The following is a 21,865-nucleotide window of genomic DNA, read 5'->3' on the forward strand; positions in this document are numbered from 1 at the left end:
TGCCATTTAGAAATGCACTCTCTTGTAGATGGTAGTGGAACTGTGATGGTGATGGTGACCTGCTTGTAAACTCATCTATTGTACATTTGTATTGAAATAAATACATGCAGTTGTGCACAATGCTTGCTCCTCACTCAATTCTTAGTTTGGATCAACAATAGTCAAAGAAGTGGCGGCACGGTGGTGCAGCGGGTAGAGCTGCTGCCTCACAGCACCACAGACCCGGGTTACATCCTGACTACGGGTGCTGTCTGTACGGAGTTTGTACGTTCTCCCCGTGTCCTGTGTGGGTTTCCTCGCGTTCCAAAGACGTACAGGTTTGTACATTAATTGGCTCGGTATAATTTTAAATTGTCCCTAGTGTGTGTCGGGCAGTGTTAATGTGCGGGGATCGCCGGTCCGTGCCGACTCGGTCGGTCCAAGGGCCTGGTTCCCCGTTGTATCTGAACTAAACTAAGCGATTAAGTTTGGGATATGGAGAAATAATAAAATATAATACACATCTTGCATAGAATGAAGAAATAACTACAACTAAAGTATACATCTTGCGTTGATCTGACTAATTATGTTGTGAAAAAGTCTTGATTGTCAAGAAATGATTTCAGGTACATTTTTCCAACACGTTGCTTAAATACTAGATTGTAAAGAGAGATTTGTCCTTTTGAATTTGAATGTTGGGATAGATGGGAGTAGGCTTCGTGCGTATGGCGTGCACAGCCTAAAGTTGCGGGTCAACTTGTTCTATTTGATCTTTTGTTTGTGCACATTGGGTTGATTGCATTAGTCGAAACAGGGCGGACCACGTGAAGGTTGCAATCTCCCGTGTAGTGTAGATGGGACATCTTGGACAGCATGGGTAAGTTGGGCCGAAGGGCCTGTTTCCATGCCGTACAACTCTGACTCCAGTTCCTCCTTATCTAAGAGTTAATTAGACCATCATCAGTCCTGTGGATATGAAATTGATCCTTGTATCAAGGCCAAGGCCCTTCGACAGGTAGACAAAGTTCTGCAGCAAAAATCAGATAAAGCACAAAGAGCAACCTGTGTAAAATGAGACGACAAATCACCATTTAGGGAGTACAGTTTACAAACAATTATCTAGAAAGAAAATTAATTCTAAAATTTTAATAGTTTTTGAAAACTTACAAAAACAGTGACAATTGTAAACATTTGAAAATATTTTCCCCATAAAAAAAACTCCCCATTCGTCAACAAGATCAGCAATCGGTTCTGATACCAGATCACACTAATTCTGTAGACTACGTGTAGGAAGGAACTGCAGATGCGGGTTTAAACCGAAGATAGACACAAAAACCTGGAGTAAGTCACCGGGACAGGCAGCATCATCCCTTCTCTCCAGAGATGCTGCCTGTCCCGCTGAGATACTTCAGAGTTTTGTGTCTATCTTCTGTAGATTGCTTCCCGAATACCGATAATTTAGCGTTTTATACATTCCCTCGTGATTCTAGACTAATCTGAGAAAAGAATCAACTTTCCCTCAGTTTCCTGTGTTTCCCTGTTTAACTTCCTCTGATTTAAGATTAAACCCACTGTAGATTAACTTCAATGCAAGTCAATAGCAAACTGCAGAATGTGCTTCAAACCATATGATTTGCATCGTTCAAACCTCGTCATTAAATTGGCTGTAGTAGCAAAAACCTTTCTCTGAATCAAATTAAACTATAGACATATTGCTCTAAGTACTATTTTAAAATGTGATATTTTATCCCTGACATTTGTATTGTAACAAATTCTCTCGTATGAACTACTTCACCCTTTGATCTACAACATATCTCATGGTCCAACACAAATTACTCTTGCTCCACCTCAACTTTTAGTTTTTAATTCTTTTAGTTTGCAGATACAGCACAGAAACAGGCCCTTCGGCCCACCGAGTCCATGCTGACCATCCATCACATGTTCACACCGCTTCTATCTAATCCCACTTTCTCATCCACTCCCGACACACTAGTGGCAATTTACAGAACCCCAATCAACCTACAAACCCGCACGTCTTTGGAATGTGGGAGGAAACCGGAGCACCCGGAGAAAACCCACGAGGTCACAGGGAGAACGTGCAAACTCCAAACAGACTGCACCTGCTCCCTTCCATCTACACCTCACGTTGCCTCGGCAAGGCCAGCAGCATCATCAAGGACCAGTCTCACCCTGGTCACTCCCTCTTCTCCCCTCTCCCATCGGGCAAGAGGTACAGAAGTGTGAAAACGCACACCTCCAGATTCAGGGACAGTTTCTTCCCAACTGTTATCAGGCAACTGAACCATCCTACCACAACCAGAGAGCGGTCCTGAACTACTATCTTCCTAGTTTGGGACCCTTGGACTATCTTTAATCGGGCTTTACCTTGCACTAAACGTTATACCCTCAACATGTACCTCTACACTGTAAATGGCTCGATTGTAATCATATATTGTCTTTCCGCTGACTGGTTAGTAAAAACATCTCACTGTACCTTGGTACACGTGACAATAAACTAGACTGATTGCTGGTGTAGTTTGTTGAGTCTGACCCACAAACCTGGTTCATAAACTGTTTTGTGTAAGAGGGAACAACAGATGCTAGTTTAAACCGAAGATAGCCACAAAATGTTGGAGTAACTCAGCGGGACAGGCAGCCTTTCTGGAGAGAAGGAATGGGTGACGTTTCATGGTCGAGACCCTTCTTCAGACTGAAAGTCGGGGAACTTTAGTATGAAGAAGGGTCTCGACCTGCAACGTCACCCATTCCTTCCCCTCCAGAGATGCTGCCTGTCCCGCTGAGTTACTCCAACATTTTGTGTCTATCTTCACAAACTTTTTTGTCAGTCAGTGATCACTGCTGTAGCTGTTTTCCTGGTGAATGGGTTATTTAAACCGAGAGACCTTGTCTTGAGCTGCAACAAGTTAATTCTGTAATAAGCTGAAACAACCCTGGCTAAAGCCTTGTCGAACTATACAGCTTGTAGAACGAGCTGGTGTCCACGTACCCCCCCCCCCCACCCCACCCCACCCCACCCCACCCCACCCCCCACCCCCCCCCACCCAACTGCACTAAGTTCCCACAAAACCAGTTTTAAGATTAAATTATAAATTCATGTTCATGAGTGATAGGAGCAGAATTAGGCCATTCGGCCCATCAAGTCTACTCCGCCATTCAATCATGGCTGATTTATCTCCCCCACCTAACCCCATTCTCCTGCCTTCTCCCCATACCCCCTGACACCCGTATTGATCCAAAATCTATCCCTGCCTTAAAAAATATCCACTGACTTGGCCTCCACTAGCTTCTGTGGCAAAGAATTCCACAGATTCACCACCTTCTGACTAAAGAAATTCCTCCTCATCTCCTTCCCAAAGGAACGTCCTTTAATTCTGAGGCTTTGACCTCTGATCCTAATTATACAAGATTATAAGATCTGGAATTATTCGAGAGCTCAGTCCACACCCATCCCTGAGGCCGTGGCCCAAATATTCTTGTATAAACCTCGTAAACCATAAACTTGCATAATGACCCATGTACCTGTAATCTGACCCATGTACCTGTAATCTGACCCATGTACCTGTAATCTGACCCACGTACCTGTAATCTGACCCATGTACCTGTAATCTGACCCATGTACCTGTAATCTGACCCATTTACCTGTAATCTGACCCATGTACCTGTAATCTGACCCATGTACCTGTAATCTGACCCACGTCACACTCGACTCGATTAAAATTGACTTGGTTCACAATGACATTATATCAACTCTACATTCTACTGTAAAAGGGTGCGATTTCCCTCCTGTTTCTCTCAAGAGAGAGAGAGGGTTGATCTGTAGATCACTCCAGAACGTACGATGTAAATCTTGGAACAAAGCATCTTGTGTCACGGAAGATTGTGGTAAAATAAATCGTTAGAAGTCCTCACGCTCGCTCAGGGCCCACGGCCAGTATTGCAGTCTTGTTGTTGTCCAGGTGCAGGTCCAACTCTGCTGCACATTCGAGTCACTTCACAGCCACTCACACCATGGACAAGCTGGCAGATGGAACCCATCACTTTGCTCCAGTCAGTCGCTAATCTCACTGGGGAGTGCGTTGTACGGTGCAGAGAATTTCTTCCTAACCGGTGACCGCTTTTTCCTCTTGCCAAACCTGACAATTCTTCTCTTTATTATATCTACAAGATAAAATAGTTTTTGTGTGAGTTTCTTCGGCAGCTCGCCTCACAGTGCCAGAGGCCCGGGTTCGATCCTGACTATGGCCGCTGTCTGTACGAAGTTTGTACGTTCTCCCTGTGGCCTGCGTGGGTTTTCTCCAGTTTCCTCCCACACTCCAAAGACGTGCGGGTTTGTAAGTTAATTGGCTTTGGTAGATTCTAAAATTGTCCCCAGTGCATGTTGGTCGCTGGTCAGCATGGTCTCAGTGGGCCGAAGGGCCTGTTTCCATGCTATATCTCATGCCCTAAAGCATGGATACAGTGAATGCTCGGGTCTTTTTTTCCCCAGGGTAGAGGATTCTAAAACTAGAGGACACAGGCTAAAGGTGAGGGGAGAACTTTAAGAGGGACCTTAGGGGCAACTTTATCACTCAGACAACATCGTATCTGCCTCCACGACCACCCTCTGTAAAAACAAACTTGCCCTGCACATCACCTTTAACCTTTGCCCCTTAATATTTGACATGTCCTCGCTGGGGGAAAGGTTCTGACTGTCCACCACATCTGAGCCTCGTGTCATTTTATGTACTTCTGTTAGTTCTCCCATCAACCCCCACGTTCCAGAGAAAACAATCCCAGCCACTCCCTGTAACTAATACCCACTAATCTAGGCATCATTCTGGTGAACAACCTCTCCACAGCCCCCCCCCCCCCCCCCCCATGCTACAGGACAGACACTGAGAGGAGCCCAGGTGTGGCGGGAGTGTGGACACCCTCTACATTAAACCTCTTGCCTACCTGTAAATGCTTGTAGTTTTTTACTTTGTTAGTTTAGAGACACAGCACAGAACCAGGCCCTTCGGCCCGCGCCGACCATCCAACACCCGTTCACGCTGGTTCTATGCTATCCCACTTTCTCATCCGCTCCCTACACACTAGGGGGCAATTTACAGAGGGCTCAAGCAGGCTCAAGGAAAGAGCCCTGTTTCCACAGGACGCCATTGTACGCAGATGCCGATAACAATTTCTAATCTTGTGATGTCGACTCGATAAGACCCTACAGACCCACACGTCTTTGGGATGTGGGAGGAAACCTACACATACACAGGGAGAACGTGCAAACTCCACACAGACAGTGGTCGGGATGGGACCCTGGCGCTGTACCCGCCGTGCCGAATGTATTCCTGTACAATATTAGGCGATTGGTTAGCAAGCAAACAAAAGGTTTTACACTGTATTTGCCCTCGTTACTCCAGCATTTTGTATCTAACCTTAACCCTGTACCTCGGTGTAAGAGACGAGAATAAACCTCAACTTAAATAAGGACAATAAAGTGCGAGACAGCGTCTACAGAGAGCCGGGGCGGGAACTTTCCTCAGACTACACTGGACAGGCTCGGATAGAGTGGATGTGGAGAGGATGTTTCCACTAGTGGGCGAGTCTAGGACTAGAGGGCACAGCCTCAGAATTAAAGGACGTTCTTTTAGGAAGGAGATGAGCAGGAATTTCTTTAGTCAGAGGGTGGTGAATCTGTGGAATTCATTGCCACAGACACTGTGGAGGCCACAAGTCAGTCGATATATTTATGGCAAAGATACACAAGATTCTTGATTAGTGCAAGTGTCAGGGGTTATGGGGAGAAAGCAGGAGAATGGGGTTAGGAGGGAGAGATAGATCAGCCATGATTGAATGGCGGAGTAGACTTGATGGGTCGAATGGCCAATTCTGCTCCTATCATTTATGAAGATGACCAGTGTGAGTGGATGCAAGGGGGAATTCTCAAGTGATTGGAGAATAATTAGGCCATTCGGCCCATCGTGCCCACTCTGCCATTCAATCACGGCTGAAGATATTCACAAAATGCTGGAGTAACTCGGCGGGACAGGCAGCATCTCTGGAGAGACGGAAAAGGTAACGTTCTTCAGTCTGGAGAAGGGTCTCGACTGAAGGGTCACCCATTCCTTCTCTCCACTTTGTGTCTATATTCGGTTTAAACCAGCGTCTGCAGTTTCTTCCTACACAGTCAATCACGGCCGATGTATCTCCCCCCCCCCCCCCCCCCCCCCGATACCCGCAGTGACCCGTGTAGAAGGGGCTTTACCTGCCACGGTCTCGGTGCTGCAGTGGGCGGGGGTCCAGTAGAGGCTGCGGCTCCGGATGAAGCGACGGTAGAGGCGGGTGTAGAGTACGGCCACGGTCAGTAGCGCCAACACCACCGTCAGTGCGGCCGCTGCCCACGCTGCCTCCTCACTGCGGGCTCTGGGCACCGAGCTGGCCTGCCGCCCGCCGACAGCCCCCCCCACCCCGGGTACAGCCCCCCCCACCCCGGGTACAGCCCCCCCCACCCCGGGTACAGCCCCCCCCGCCCCGGGTACAGCCCCCCCCACCCCGGGTACAGCCCCCCCCACCCCGGGTACAGCCCCCCCCACCCCGGGTACAGCCCCCCCCCACCCCGGGTACAGCCCCCGCCACACCCACCCCGGCCCCCGCTCCACCGCACACGCAGAGCTCACTGCCCGGGGCCCGTGCTGTCACGGTGGTGTTTAACTGCTCCTCCCCTCCCCGCGGCGCTGCCTCAACCCCAGCGGCCACCTCGCTCTCCTCACCCACGCCGGGGCTGGTCCGGGCAGTGACGTTACCCCCCTCCCCCACCCCCTGACCTGGACCCAGCCCCTCCCCCTGACCTGGACCCAGCCCCTCCCCCTCCCCCTCCCCCACCCCCTGACCTGGACCCTGACCCAGCCCCACCCCTCCTCCTGCTCCTTGTATCCCCACCACTCCCCCTCCCATCCCACCACGTTGCCCCTGGCCATTGGCAGAGGGGGGAGGGGGGTCGCGGGGGTCCGCGGTGACCGGTGCGGCAGTGTGGTTGTGCGGAGACACGTGTAGACCGGTCAGCGCAGGGTCATGTGACACCAGCGACCCCAGGCCTGACCCCCTCTCTGTCGTGTCTCCCCTCCCTCCCCTTCCAGAGCCCCCCTTCCCAGCCCCTTCCCCACCCTCACTCCTCCTGACCGGGGCCCGGGGGGAATCGCTGCCAAACACCTGTGGACCTGGTCCCCTCGTTCCCACCTGTGTGGTCGCCCCACCATGGAGACCAGCCACAGGATTAGAGGAGACACCTTGTTCTGCTTCTCTCTCCTGCACAGAGGTGCCGGGCAGCGACATGTCCACCTCCGCACTGCCTGCAGCAGCTTCTCTGGAACTAATGTCCCTTCTCCTCCTCACAGCCCCTCGCCCGTGAGACCCCGGACTCAACACACCATCTCCATCTCCATCTCCAACCTCATTCCATTTCTTTCCTCTTGCCTGAAGATCCTTTTTCTTAAAGTAACGCTGCAGTTTCTGCCCAAACAAAAGAGTAAAGGTTATTTTCATAGAGTCATAAGGCCATAAGTACAAAGGCCTAGTCCTGCACCTATTGTCTATTGTCTATAAGGGATAGGAGCAGAATTAGGCCATTCGGCCCATCAAGTCTACTCCACCATTCAATCATGGCTGATCTATCTCTCCCTCCTAACCCCATTCTCCTGCCTTCTCCCCCTAACCCCCAACACCCGCACTAATCAAGAATCTGTCTATTTCTGCCTTAAAAATACCCATTGAACTGGTCTCCACAGCCGTAACACTGACTGCTCTCAAGACACTTCCATCGACTACCCCAGGTTCCTCCATCTTCCTGTCTTTCTACGCGGTAAAATAAGAGGAGAAATCCTCATCAATATAAATGAGACACAAATGAGTCCAGGATACTGTGTGATCAGGTCATGGATATTTGTCCAAGTTCATCACTGCCCAGAAAGCTGTGACGCAAATCAACTCTGCTCCAGAAATGTAATAAATATTAGTAAACAGTTCATGAAAACCATGTTACATTTTCAACTCATTGCATCATGGGCTGGGCAGATGAGGGGGCTTCACCTTATGGGGACAGACATCACAATAGGTTCCCCTGAACCCCCCCCCCCCCCCCCCCTAACAGCAACACAGGGTTAACCTCAGTCCAGTTTAGTTTATTGTCACGTGTACCGTTGTACAGTGAAAAGCTTTTTGTTGCGTGCTAACCAGTCAGCGGAAAGACAATACATGATTACAATCGAGCCGTTCACTCTGTACATGTCCATAAGGGAATAACGTTTCACAGCCGACATTTGACACAAAAAGCTGGAGTAACTCAGTGAGACAGGAAGCAACTCTGGAAAGAAGGAATTGGTGACATTTAGGGTTGAGACTCAGACTTTCTTCAGACTCAGATTGTAATTGTAAGGTGTGCACCGATTGCAAGCTACGTGCTTCTGTGGCGATCACACTGATAGTGGTCTGGGTTGGCTCGAGTGAGAGTTCCAGATCCTGCCCAGGTGACAGGTATTAATGTGTATATACTGTGTGTATTAATCATGCGGGCTGGCCCCTCTTTGTCTACAAACCCCAACAAGCTCCTGAACACGGCACAACTGCGAGCTCACCAACAGGCAACTTCTATGGACTTTGTCTGGGTTGCCTGGTTACACACTTGCTTTTTGCACGATTGTGGTTATTACTGATTATTATTGACTAGTTAGTAAGCAGCACGGTTTGGGAACAGCTCCATCCAAGACCGTGGACATCGCAGAGAATTGTGGACGCAGCCCAGACCATCACACAGACCAACCTCCCTCTATTGACTCCATCTACACCTCACGCTGCCTCGGCAAGGCCAGCAGCATCATCAAGGACCAGTCTCACCCCGGTCACTCCCTCTTCTCCCCTCTCCCATCGGGCAAGAGGTACAGAAGTGTGAAAACGTACACCTCCAGATTCAGGGACAGTTTCTTCCCGGCTGTTTTCAGGCAACTGAACCATCCTACCACAACCAGAGAGCGGTCCTGAACTACTATCTACCTCATTGGTGACCCTCGGACTATCTTTGATTGGACGTTGCTGGCTTTACCTTGCACTAAACGTTATTCCCTTATCCTGTATCTGTACACTGTGAATGGCTCGATTGTAATCATGTATTGTCTTTCCGCTGACTGGTTAGCACGCAACAAAAGCTTTTCACTGTACCTCGGTACACGTGACAATAAACTAGACTCAAGAAAAGGAGAGATATGGAACAAATTGTTCCCGATGTTGGGGAAGTCCAGAACAAGGGGTCACAGTTTAAGGATAAGGGGGAAATCTTTTAGGACCGAGATGAGGAAAACATTTTTCACACAGAGAGTGGTGAATCTCTGGAATTCTCTGCCACAGAAGGTAGTTGAGGCCAGTTCATTGGCTATATTTAAGAGGGAGTTAGATGTGGCCCTTGTGGCTAAAGGGATCAGAGGGTATGGAGAGAAGGCAGGTACAGGATACTGAGTTGGATGATCAGCCATGATCATATTGAATGGCGGTGCAGGCTCGAAGGGCCGAATGGCCTACTCCTGCACCTATTTTCTATATGAATGAAAGATATGCAACAACGTAACAATGATAAATGTGGTGGAGTCGGGGAGCGGGAGGAATCACAGAGGGGGTGGGGGGGGGCAGAGAGAGAGTGTGGTGCAGAACTTTCATCACAGAGAGGAGGAGAACGTCTTCAATGTAGACATACCTTGAGGAGGCTTCACAGTGGAGGGGACAAAATGTGTAGGAAGGAACTGCAGATGCTGGTTTACACTGAACATTGACACAAAGTGCTGGAGTAACTCAGTGTTGCCTGACCCGCTGAGCTACTCCAGCATTTAGTATCCATCTTGTGTAAACCAGCATCCCATAACGTCATAAGGCAGGAAATCCCAACCTTTTTCGGCCCGTTTACCCCGGGCAACTTTAATAGCACATAGGAATGTTATTTCACTTATTGATGAACAACTAATGAGGAACAGAACCAAACACAGTCAGTCAATGAGAAAAAATATCTACAAATCTAGAATCAACAAATGTACCCCAGGCTGGGAACCCTTGTCGTAAGGGATAGGAGTAGAATTAGGCCATTCAGCCCATCAAGTCTACTCCGCCATTCAATCATGTCTGATCTATCTCTCCCTCCCAACCCCATTCTCCTGCCTTCTCCCCGTAACCTCTGACACCTGCATTTCCATCCCACACACCCAACTCCTCCCTTGCTCGTTTGGGTGTTGGTTTGGGGGTAGATCTCGTATCACTTCACCTTTATCTGATGTGTCGGACAGATCACTGTCCCACTGCCAGATGACAGCAGCCTCGATCTCCGCACCAGCAGAGACTTATAGACCCCGTTCCCTCGCGCTGGGGACCGAGAGGGCCCCCTCTCTCGCGCTGGGGACCGGCGGAGTGCGTCCACACCCTCCCGCAACCAGCGGATGGCCAGGGCGAGATCAACTTGCGACAGCTCCAGACTCCGACCACACATCACCAGGGCCACCAGCTGTGAACACAAAGCAACAGCACTCAGTCTTTAGTTCATCGTTTATTATCATGGGTGGTGCAGCGGGTAGAACTGCTGCCTCACCGCACCAGAGACCCAGGTTCCATCCTGACCATGGGTGCTATCTGTACAGAGTTTGCATGCTCACCACGTGACCTGCATGGGTTTTCTCCCACATTGCAAAGACAATAGACAATAGACAATAGGTGCAGGAGTAGCCACTCGGCCCTTCGAGCCAGCACTGCAAGACGTACAGGTTTGTAGGTTAATTGGCTTGGTGTATGTGTAAATTGTCCCTGGTGTGTGTAGGATAGTGTTGGTGTGCGGTGATCGCTGGTCGGCACGGACTCGGTGGGCCGAAGGGCCTGTTTCCGCGCTGTATCTTAAAACTAAACTAAACCAAATTAAATAACAGTAATAAACCTCAACATTCTCAAAACTTCCACAAATTAAAGCAGAAATATCGGAACCATCGCTTTAAGGTGAGAGAGGCAAGGTTTAAAGGAGATGTGCGGGGCAGGTGTTTTTACACAGAGGGTGGTGGGTGCCTGGAACGTGCTGTCAGGGGTGGTGGTGGAGGCAGATACAGTAGTGGTGTTTAAGAGGCTTTTTATAGGCACATGGATATGGAGGAATATGGATCACGTGCAGGAAGATGAGAGGCATCATGTTCGGCACAGACATTGTGGGCCGAAGGGCCTGTTCCTGTACTGTACTATTCTATGGAGAGAAGGAATGTGCGATGTTTCGAGTCGAGACCCTTCTTCAGTCACTGAGGGCTGTGGAGATCAAGTCAGTGGATATTGTTAAGGCAGAGATAGACAAATTCTTGATTAGAACGGGTGTCAAGGGTTATGGGGAGAAGGCAGGAGAATGGGGTTAGGAGGCAGAGATCGGCCATGATTGAATGGCGGGGTAGACTTGATGGGCCGAATGGTCTAATTCTGTTCCTGTAACGTGAACGTGTCGCTGCTTACCTGGCAGCAGCGACGGTGGGGGTGGGGGGTGAGGATGTGGCGGTCGGTGCAGGGCCCGGACATCTTCAGCCACGGCTGGATAGACATCACCTGGATGAAGAAAAGTGACACAAAATCATTGATATCACCTCAACTATTGTTGGTTTTTGAATCTCTACCTGTAACCAGGTAACTATACACCTGCTTGAACCACACACCTGGCCTGCTCCTCAATACACTAATAACTCATGTTCACACGCAGCTTAGCTTAGTTTAGAGATACAGGGGGAGGAGAGAGTGAGGAGAGAGGGAGAGAGAGGGAGAGGGAGGGAGAGAGGGGGAGAGCGGGGAGGGGAGGAGGGGGACAGGGAGGAGGGAGGAGGGAGGAGAGGGTGAGAGGGGGGAAGGGGGGAGGGGGAGAGGGGGGAAGGGGGGTGGGGTGAGAGGGGCAGAGAGGGAGAGGGGGGGAGAGGGGAGAGGGGAGAGGGGAGAGGGGAGGGGAGGGGAGGGGGGAGAGCGGTAGTTCAGCTGCAAGGCCGAGTGGGTGCCCGAGCAAAGGCGCTGACCCGGGGGCCAGGCCGGGGCCGGAGCCGGTGGGAAAGAGGGCGAGGAGACGGGAGAGGGAGCGGGGGTGGGGTGTGTGTGTTGGGGGGATGGGGAGGGGGGGGCAGAGGGAGCGGTGGGGGGGGGGGGGGGGAGGTGTGTGTTGAGGGGGTGGGGAGAGGGAGCGGTGGGGGGTGGGGTGTGTGTGTTGAGGGGGTGGGGAGAGGGGGGCAGAGGGAGCGGTGGGGGGGGGGGGGGGGAGGTGTGTGTGTTGAGGGGGAGGGGAGAGGGAGCGGTGGGGGGAGAGTGGGGGGGGGGTGTTGGGGGGGTGGGGGGGGAGGGAGCGGTGGGGGGAGAGGGAGCGGTGGGGGGGGGTGTTGGGGGGGTGGGGAGAGGGAGCGGTGGGGTGGGGGGGGGGGGAGGTGTGTGTGTTGAGGGGGAGGGGGAGCCGCCACCCACCTTGCCGAGGTCGCTCGCAGCCGCGGCCCCGCTCCTCGCCGCCAGCAACAGCAACAACAGCAGCAACAGCGCCCACAGACCGCGGCCCCGACCCGCCGCTCCCCTCCTCCCGGCCATCAGTGACCCCGACCCCGCCGCCCGGGGCCGCTCGGCCCGTCCCGCCCGCTCCCTCCCCCGGCCCGCTGCGATTGGATCAAGGCCGAGGGGCGGGGAGACGTGAAGCGGCCGGTTTGGGGGAACGTGTCCGTGTCCGTGCCCGTGTCCGTGTGGGGGTCGGGGCCGCGATACAATGTATCTGCTCCACACTGTCACACAGTGGCTACAATGTTACTCTGTGGGTCGACAGTGACACAGTGTATCCGTCAGGGCCGGGCTCAGGGGGGGGGGGGGGCGGGGCCCAATGGGTCAGCTCCAGGTTCCAACATCTACACATTCTCCATCTTCAGGGTCTTTGGTTATTACTGGTAATATTCTCCCAATGCCGGCTCAGTGGCGGGTAGAGTTGCTGCCTCACAGCGCCTGAGACCCGGGATCCATCCCGACTACGGGTGCTGTCTGTGCGGAGTTTGCCCGTTCTCCCCGTGACCTGCGTGGGTTTTCTCCGGGTGCTCCGGTTTCCTCCCACACTCCAGACGTGCGGGTTTGTAGGTTAATTTGTCCCTAGTGTATGTAGGATAGTGTTAGTGTGCGGGGATTGCTGGTCGGCGCGGACTCATCAGAGGGTGGTGAATCTGTGGTATTCTTTGCCACAGACGGATGTGGAGGCCAAGTCAGTGGATATATTTTATGCAGAGATAGATAGATTCTTGATTAGTGCGGGTGTCAGGGTTTATGGGGAGAAGGCAGGAGAATGGGGTTAGGGGGGAGAGATAGATCAGCCATGATTGAATGGGCAGTTGACCTGATGGGCCGAATGGTCTAATTCTGCTCCTATCTCTTATGATCTATACTCATGACTGCATAGCCAATCACAGTGCGAACTCCATCATCAAGTTCGCTGACGACACCACTATTGTGGGGCGTTTCACTGATGGGGATGAGTCAGAGTATAGAAGAGAGATCAAGCAACTGTCCATATGGTGCCAGCACAATAACCTGGCCCTCAACACCAGCAAAACCAAGGAACTGATTGTGGACTCTGGAAGGAGTAGGAGGGGGACCCACAGCCCCATTTATATCAACGGGTCGATGGTTGAAAGGGTCAAGAACTTCAAATTCCTGGGCGTGCACATCTCTGAAGATCTTTCCTGGTCCGAGAACACTAATGCAATCATCAAGAAAGCTCATCAGCGCCTCTACTTCCTGAGAAGATTACGGAGTCGGTTTGTCAAGGAAGACTCTCTCTAACTTCTACAGGTGCACAGTAGAGAGCATGCTGACCGGTTGCATCGTGGCTTGGTACGGCAACTTGAGCGCCCTGGAGAGGAAAAGACTACAAAAAGCAGTAAACACTGCCCATTCCATCATCGGCTCTGACCTTCCTTCCATCGAGGGGATTTATCGCAGTCGCTGCCTCAAAAGGGCTGGCAGTATCATCAAAGACCCACACCATCCTGGCCACACACTCATCTCCCCGCTACCTTCAGGTAGAAGGTACAGGAGCCTGAAGACTGCAACAACCAGGTTCAGGAATAGCTACTTCCCCGCAGCCATCAAGCTATTAAACCTGGCTCGGACAAAACTCTGATTATTGGTGGCCCATTTTCTGTTATTTGCACTTTATCAGTTTATTTGTTTATGTGTGTATATATTTATATCATGGTATATGGACACACTGATCTGTTCTGTAGTAAATGCCTACTATGTTCTGTTGTGCTGAAGCAAAGCAAGAATTTCATTGTCCTATCAGGGACACATGACAATAAACTCACTTGAACTTGAACTTATGGCAGTGGGCTGAAGGGCCTGTTTCCACACGATATATCTAAACAAAAGAAAACAAAACTGCCAGTTCTCTGCTCCGCCAGCCCCCAACGCACTAATCTGTGAAAATATTCACATCCTGGTTCAAGGTGAACAATCCACAGAAGATCGACACAAAATGCCGGAGTAACTCAACAGGACGGGCAGCATCTCTGGAGAGAAGGAATGGGATGCCGGAGTAACTCAACACGACCGGCAGCATCTCTGGAGAGAAGGAATGGGTGACGTTTCGGATTGAGACCCTTCTCAGGGTGAGAGTCAGGGGAGTGGGAAATTAGAGAAATGGAAGGGTAAAGTGTGAAAACAACAGATCAAAGGGGATGAAGGTCAAGGAACGTAGAATTTACCTTCGAAATGCAAGGAATACAATCAGTTAAATGAATGAGGACGGCAGTGAGACGAGACGGAGAACTCGGATGTGAGAGAGTTAAATCGTCCGCAATGGCCTTGTGGATTTACAGCTGCGGGGAAAACGCATAATAAGGGAATAAAAACTACAGGTTGTGCTTATTGCCACGTGGCGCGTGGATAATGGATGTCAGGGACTGAAGTCCAGCAGTGACGTCTGTGATAAGGTGGCCGTGGGTACGATGGACTCAGGCAGTGGAGAGGAGGGGATGTTCGTGGCTGATGTAACACCGGCTGGTGTGAAATAATCACCGACAGTTATTTATCATTTGCACCGGATGTGAACCAGAACAATGACATTCTCACGGAGACGCTGCAGCGGGTAGTTCACTTTAGTTTAGAGATACAGCGCGGAAACAGGCACTTTAGCCCATCAAGTTTACTCCGCCATTCAATCATGGCTGATCTGTCTCTCCCTCCTAATCCCATTCTCCTGCCTTCTCCCTGTAACCCCTGACACCCGTATTAATCAACAATCTATCTATCTCTGCCTTAAAAATATCCACTGACTTGGCCTCCACAGCCGTCTGTGGCCAAGAATTCCACAGATTCACCACCAGTGATCACCCCGCACACTAACACGATCTTACACACGCTGGGGACAAGATAAAATTTACCAAAGCCAATTAATTTATAAATCTGTTTGTCTTTGGAATGTGGGAGGAAACCGGAGCACCCGGAGAAAACCCACGCAGGTCACGGGGAGAACGTGCAAACTCCGCACAGACAGCACCCGTAGTCAGGATTGAACCCGGGTCTCTGGCGCTGTGAGGCAGCAGCTCTACCCGCTGCACCATTGTAGAGGGTGGGGGAGGGGAGTGGGGAGGAGAGCAGGGTGAGGGTGAGGCGGAGGGGGTGGGGGTGATGGAGAGGAGGAGAAAGGGGGGGGGGGGGAAGAAGGGAGATGAAGAGGAGGGGGGGTCGAGGGGTGGGTTGAGGAGGAGTTATGGCCTTGCTGTTGGTCTGTGGGCTCGGTGGCTGACCGCTGCCACCTTGTGGCTGGACCGATGCCTGCTGGTGAGTCTTCTCACCGTCCCCAGCCCCGCCCCCCCCTCGCCACTGACAACCTCCCGCTCCCCCCCCCCACCTACCCTCACTATCCCCCCCCCCCCCGCCTCTCTCCCCACCGACCCCTCACGTGTTCCCGGAACCTCTGGCAGAATTCGGCCCATCAAGTCTACTCCACAATTCAATCATGGCTGGTCTATCTCTCACTCCGAACCCCATTCTCCTGCCTTCTCCCCATAACCCCTGACACCCGTACTAATCAAGAATCTATCCATCTCTGCCTTAAAAATGTCCACTGACTTGGCCTCCACAGCCGTCTGTGGCAAAGAATTCCACAGGTTCACCTCCCTCTTACTAAAGAAATTCCTCCTCATCTCCTTTCTATAGGAACGTCCTTTAATTCTGAGGCTGTGACTTCTGGTCCTAGACTCTCCCACTAGTGGAAATATCCTCTCCACATCCACTCTATCCAGGCCTTTCACTATTCGGTAAGTTTCAATGAGGTCCTCCCCTCCTGTAGATCCCTGCGATGGTGGGGGAGAGCTCTTCACCCCCCTCCCCACATCTGGCCAGTTGTTGTCACACCATTTCCCCCCCCTCCCTCCCCCCGACCACGACCCTTTCAACCTCCAGCCACAACAGAGGTGCAGCGGGTAGAGCTGCTGCCTCACAGCGCCAGAGACCCGGGTTCCATCCTGACTACGGGTGCTGTCTGTACGGAGTTTGTACGTTCATGACTTGCGTGGGTTTTCTCCCACACTCCAAAGACGTGCAGGTTTGTAGGTAATTGGCTTGGTGTAAATGTAAACTGTCCCTAGTGTGTAGGATAGCGTTAGTGTGCGGGGATCGCGGGTAGGCATGGCCATGAAGGGTTGAAGGGCCTGTTTACAAGCTGTGTCTCTAAACTAAACTAAACTGACAAAGAAATCAAAATGGGCAAGAGTTGGAAATTGAGTGACGAGGAACTGCAGATGCTGGAATTTTGAGCAAAAGAAAGTGCTGGAGGAACTCAGCAGGTCAGTTATCATATGTCCTGAAATGGAACAATGAAATTCTTACTTACAGCAGCACACCAATAGACAATAGGTGCAGGAGTAGGTAATTCGGCCCTTCGAGCCAGCACCGCCATTCACTGTGATCGTGGCTGATCATCTCCAATCAGTACCCCGTTTCTGCCTTCTCCCCATATCCCCTGACTCCGCTATCTTTAAGAGCCCTATCTAGCTCTCTTTTGAAAGTATCCAGAGAACCTGCCTCCACCGCCCTCTGAGGCAGAGAATTCCACAGACTCACAACTCTCTGTGTGAAAAAGTGTTTCCTCGTCTCCATTCTAAATGGCTTACCCGTTATTCTTAAACTGGGGGCCCTGGTTCTGGACTCCCCCAACATCGGGAACACGTTTCCTGCCACTAGCGTGTCCAAACCGTTAATAATCTTATATGTTTCAATAAGATAGCCTCTCGTCCTCCTAAATTCCAGAGTGTACAAGCCCAGCAGTCGCTCCATTCTTTCAGCATATGACAGTCCCGCCTTCCCGGGAAGTAACCTTGTGAATCTACGCTGCACTCCCTCAATAGCAAGAATAACAGATAACAGATATGTAATCAGTAATATCATAGTAAACAACAAAAAAGTTCAGTATATAGATAAAAGAAACAAAGAGACAAATATATAGACAATAGTAATAATAATAATATGAATAATCAGGCAGCATCTGTGGAGGGAATGGACAGATGACGTTTCGTGAAGAAGGATCCTGGGCGTAAACGTCGCCTGTCCACTGTAAACATTCCCTCCACTGATGCTGCCTGACCCGCTGAGTTCCTCCAGCACTTTGTGTTTTGCTCAGGAATTGGAAATGAACAGTTGAACAGAAACCGCTATCTCTATAATTGGGTCGTTGAGTTAAAACGAAGAATCACTTCCCCATTTTATGCTCCTTTCATTTATTTTTCTTCATAATAATCAGCGCGGGGCGGGTCAGCCCAGGCTGGTGACGATGCGGGCAGCCTGCAGCTTAATCCTGTCATCAGGGAAGGCCATTAAATAGATGAGCCGGCTGAAGAAGTGAGTGTTGGAGCCGGCCAGGAGCAGGAAGAGGGAACCGTCTCTGTGTTGGTGCCTGGCTGCCCGGTAGCTGAGGCTCCTCTCCATCTCGATCAGGTTGCTGATGAGAAGGAGCAGGTCGTTGAGGATGTCCTGCCGCTGGAAGTAGTTGAACAGGTAGAGGAAGGAGTCTGGCAGCGACACGTCCAGCATGTGGAAGGTCATCTCTAGGTTGCTGGAGAGATTGATGAGGATCTGCAACACCTGGAACTTGATGGTGGATGAACCCACCTGGAGCAGGTGGAAGAAGTCGGGCAGGGCGGGCTGGAGCGGCGGGTGGCTCTGCTGGTTGTGGGAGAGTTTGGTGAGGAACCTCAGGCAGGGGAGTTGCTCAAACTCCTGGAGGGTGGAGGTGGCCAGAGTCACCACCTGGGGGATGTACTTGGCCAGAAGGTCCCGGTTGGCTGGGTCATTGCTCAGGACATTGAGGACCATTACAGCGCTGGTCTTTATGTAGTCCAGTGGGTCATCTAGAGACTCGGCAATGGTGGCCATACCACCTTCAGAGCAGAGCAGTTCCTGCTGGGATGAGAATCCTGGGATACGGTAGATACTTGTTAGGATGGTCCCACGGATAATGGGATCCTTACTCTCATGCAGAATGGTCAGGACCGTCTTCAGGTCCTGAAGGTTCATCTTGAGGGAGTTTGGGCAAGAGTCTTGGTCACCCAGGGCACCGATGCTGTCCAACGTGCTGTTGCCACTCCAGTCAATCAGCAAGTCCTCCTCATCGTCCCGTGGGCTGGTGAAGCCGGAGCAGACGGTTCGGTACAGCAGGTATGCGGCCCCCACACCGGTCAACATCACCATCAGCTTCTTCCTGCAAGGCTCGTCCAGGAATACACCCATGTTGGACGGTCGCCAGGGTGGGCAATGTGGCTGCAGGCTGCAGCCAGCTAGACACTGCCCAGAGCATCATGTTCCAGGTACACTCGCCTCGTTACCTGCCCTGCCCTGCGGCACCGAGAACCAGGTCACAATGGGCCCCGACCTGCCCTGCGGCACCGAGAACCAGGTCACAATGGGCCCCAACATCACAATGGTGGCAACAGGGCCCCAATGGTGGCCCCAAACCATGTCACCGTCAGGATGTGGCTTTGCACAGGGTGTAGAGAGGTTCACCAGAACGCTGCCGGGATTAGAGGGTTTCAGCTACAGGGAGAGGTTGGAGAAGGTGCAGAGAGGTTCACCAGAAACAGAGGGATGTCATGTTGAGGCTCTAAAAGGTGCTGGTCAGACCCCATTTGGAATATTGTGAGCAATTTTCAACACCATATCTGAGGAAGGATGTGCTGGCACTGGGGAGGGTCCAGAGGTTTACGAGAATGATCCCAGGAATGAGTGGGTTAACATATTATGAACGTTTGACGGCATTGGGCCTGAACGTGCTGGAGTTTAGAAGAATGAAGGGGGGGGGACCTCATTGAAACTTACCGAATAGTGAAAGGCCTGGATAGAGTGGATGTGGAGAGGATGTTTCTACTAGTGGGAGAGTCCAGAGGACTAGAGGTCATAGCTTCAGAAAGAAGGGATGTTCTTTTAGGAAGGAGATGAGGAAGAATTTCTTTAGTCAGAGGGTGGTGAATCTGTGGAACTCATTGCCACAGACGGCTGTGGAGGCCAAGTCAATGGATATTTTTAAGGCAGAGATAGATAGATTCTTGATTAGTACGGGTGTCAGGGGTAAGGGGGAGAAGTCAGGAGAATGGGATTAGGAGGGAGAGATAGATCGGCCGTGATTGAATGGCGGAGTAGACTTGATGGGCCGAATGGCTTAATGCTGCTCCTAGCACCTGAATTTATAGGTCAGGAATAATGGGTTTCAGCTCCAGGGAGAGGTTGGACAAATGTGGATTGTTTTCACCGGAGCGTCGGAGATTGAGGGAAGTGTATAAAATTATAATAAAATAAGGTGGACCAACCCTTTTTTCCCCAGGGTGGAAATGTCAAAGACTAGAGCTCGTGGCGTTAAGGTGAGAGGCAAAGTTTACTGGAGATGTGCGGGGCAAGTGTTTTTTACACAGAGGGTGGTGGGTGCCTGGAACGCGCTGCCAGGGGTGGTGGTGGAGGCAGATTCGATAGTGGTGTTTAAGAGGCTTTTGGACAGGCAGATGGATATGCAGGGAATGGATTATGTGCTGGCACAGATTAGTTTAATTTAGAATAGGAACTGTAGTCAGAGGAAGGGTCCCGACCTGAAACATCACCCATCCTTTTTCTCCAGAAATGTTGCTTTATCGACTGATTTACTCCAGAATTTTGTATCTATCTTTGGTATAAACCAGCATCTGTAGTTGATTCCTACACATTTCTATTATGTGTTACGTTACGTTTGCCAAAAGATTGAAATGATTTTCCTCTTCACTATAGTACGGCGGCAGGGTGGCGCAGCGGGTGGAGCTGCTGTCTCCCAGCGCCAGAGACCCGGGTTCGATCCTGACTACAGGTGCTGTCTGTACGTTCTCCCCGTGACCTGCATGGGATTTCTCCGGGTGCTCCGGTTTCCTCCCACACTCCAAAGACGTGCATATTTTATAGGCTAACTGGCTTTGGATGAAAATTGTAAATTATCCCTAGTGTGTGTGTGTGTGTGTGTGTTAGTGTCAGTGTACGGGGCGATCAATGGTCGTTGCAGACTCGGTGGGCCGAAGGGCCTGTTTCTGCACTGTATCTCCAAACTAAAGAAAAATAATTAAATTATCAATACGACCCTTGTCTCCCTCACAATATTAGTGAAGTTATTGGTATAACAGTGAGCCCTTCATCCAATCACCACCTCCATTCCCTTCACAAGGGGCACAACTGCCAACATGTCTGGGTGGAAGGGGGGTGTTACACGTGTGAACACGTTTCTGCTGTGAACTGAGGAATATAATTGCTTGATCGACTGCAGCTAAATGTCACCGCCTTCTCTCAGAATATAAATGGAGCTGGAGCATGTGACGCAACCCCCTGCTGGAGCAGCCACTTACTGAAGGCAGCCTGAGTCAGTGTGGATATGTTCCCACGACCTCTCCACCTTCACCACACTGAAGCCTCTGAATTAAAGGACATTCCGCTAGGAAGTAGATGAGGAGGAATTTATTTAGTCAGAGGGTGGTGAATCTGTGGAATTCTTTGCCACAGAAGGCTGTGGAGGCCAAGTCAGTGGATATTTTAAAGGCCAAGATAGATAGATTCTAGATCAGTACGGGTGTCGGGTTAATGGGGAGAAGGCAAGAGAATGGGGTTGAGAGGAAAGATAGATCAGCCATGATTGAATGGTGGTGTAGACTTGATGGGTCGAATGGCCTAATTCTGCTACTATCACTTATGATCTTACAGACATTTAAAAGACATTTGGACAGGTACATGGATAGGACAGGTTTAGAGGAATGCGGGCCAAACATGGGTAGGTGGAACCAGTGCAGATGGGGCGTCTTGGTCCTGTCCATTTTTTAAAAACAAGATTGGGTTTTATGGATATAAGAACACAAGCATTATATATAAATCAATTAAAAAAAATTCTGTCCCTAAGATTTGGGGCCGCACGGTGGCTCAGCAGTAGAGTTGCTGCCTCACAGCGCCAGAGATCCGGGTTCCATCCTGACTATAGGTGCTGTCTGTACAGAGTTTGTACGTTCTCCTCGTGACCGCGTGGGTTTTCTCCGGGTGCTCCAGTTTCCTCCCACACTCCAAAGATGTACAGGTTTGTAGTTTAATTACCTTCGTGTGCGTAGGAGTGTTAGTGTGTAGGGATCGCTGGTCGGCGCGGACTCGGTGGGCCGAATGGCCTGTGTCCACATTGTATTTCTAAACTAAACCAAAATGTTAGATAAAGGATATGCTATGATTCTGAGAAAGTTAGCTTAGTTAAATATTATCATCACTTGTTCCTTCTCACCCTCAGCTTCAGTCAATGAGAATTTCATTGAGGTTCTCACTACCTTTAATTATCCAGGTGACTGATTTTATT

General features: G+C 50.8%; 1 protein-coding gene and 1 long non-coding RNA gene across 3 annotated transcripts; both read right to left on the reverse strand.

The window, feature by feature from the left end:
• Positions 1–3,268: 3,268 nt before the first annotated feature.
• On the reverse strand, positions 3,269–6,449 carry LOC116989109. 2 transcript variants are annotated; one of them, XR_004416132.1, is made up of 3 exons: positions 6,239–6,449; positions 3,680–4,158; positions 3,269–3,539 (listed from the first exon to the last, which is right to left on the reverse strand). It is a non-coding gene; the product is annotated as an uncharacterized LOC116989109 (long non-coding RNA). The 2 variants fall into 2 exon arrangements; XR_004416131.1 differs by having other exon boundaries at positions 3,269–3,519; positions 6,239–6,448.
• Positions 6,450–6,739: 290 nt separating this feature from the next.
• LOC116988693 lies at positions 6,740–12,767 on the reverse strand. The gene is made up of 5 exons (XM_033045538.1): positions 12,466–12,767; positions 11,485–11,574; positions 10,271–10,507; positions 6,913–7,482; positions 6,740–6,754 (listed from the first exon to the last, which is right to left on the reverse strand). The coding sequence occupies exons 1-5, from the start codon at positions 12,580–12,582 to the stop codon at positions 6,740–6,742; spliced, it is 1,029 nt and encodes a 342-aa protein (XP_032901429.1). The 5' UTR covers positions 12,583–12,767.
• Positions 12,768–21,865: the final 9,098 nt, after the last annotated feature.

This window comes from Amblyraja radiata, chromosome 28 (assembly GCF_010909765.2).
Source record: "Amblyraja radiata isolate CabotCenter1 chromosome 28, sAmbRad1.1.pri, whole genome shotgun sequence".
Lineage (NCBI taxonomy): Eukaryota > Metazoa > Chordata > Chondrichthyes > Rajiformes > Rajidae > Amblyraja > Amblyraja radiata.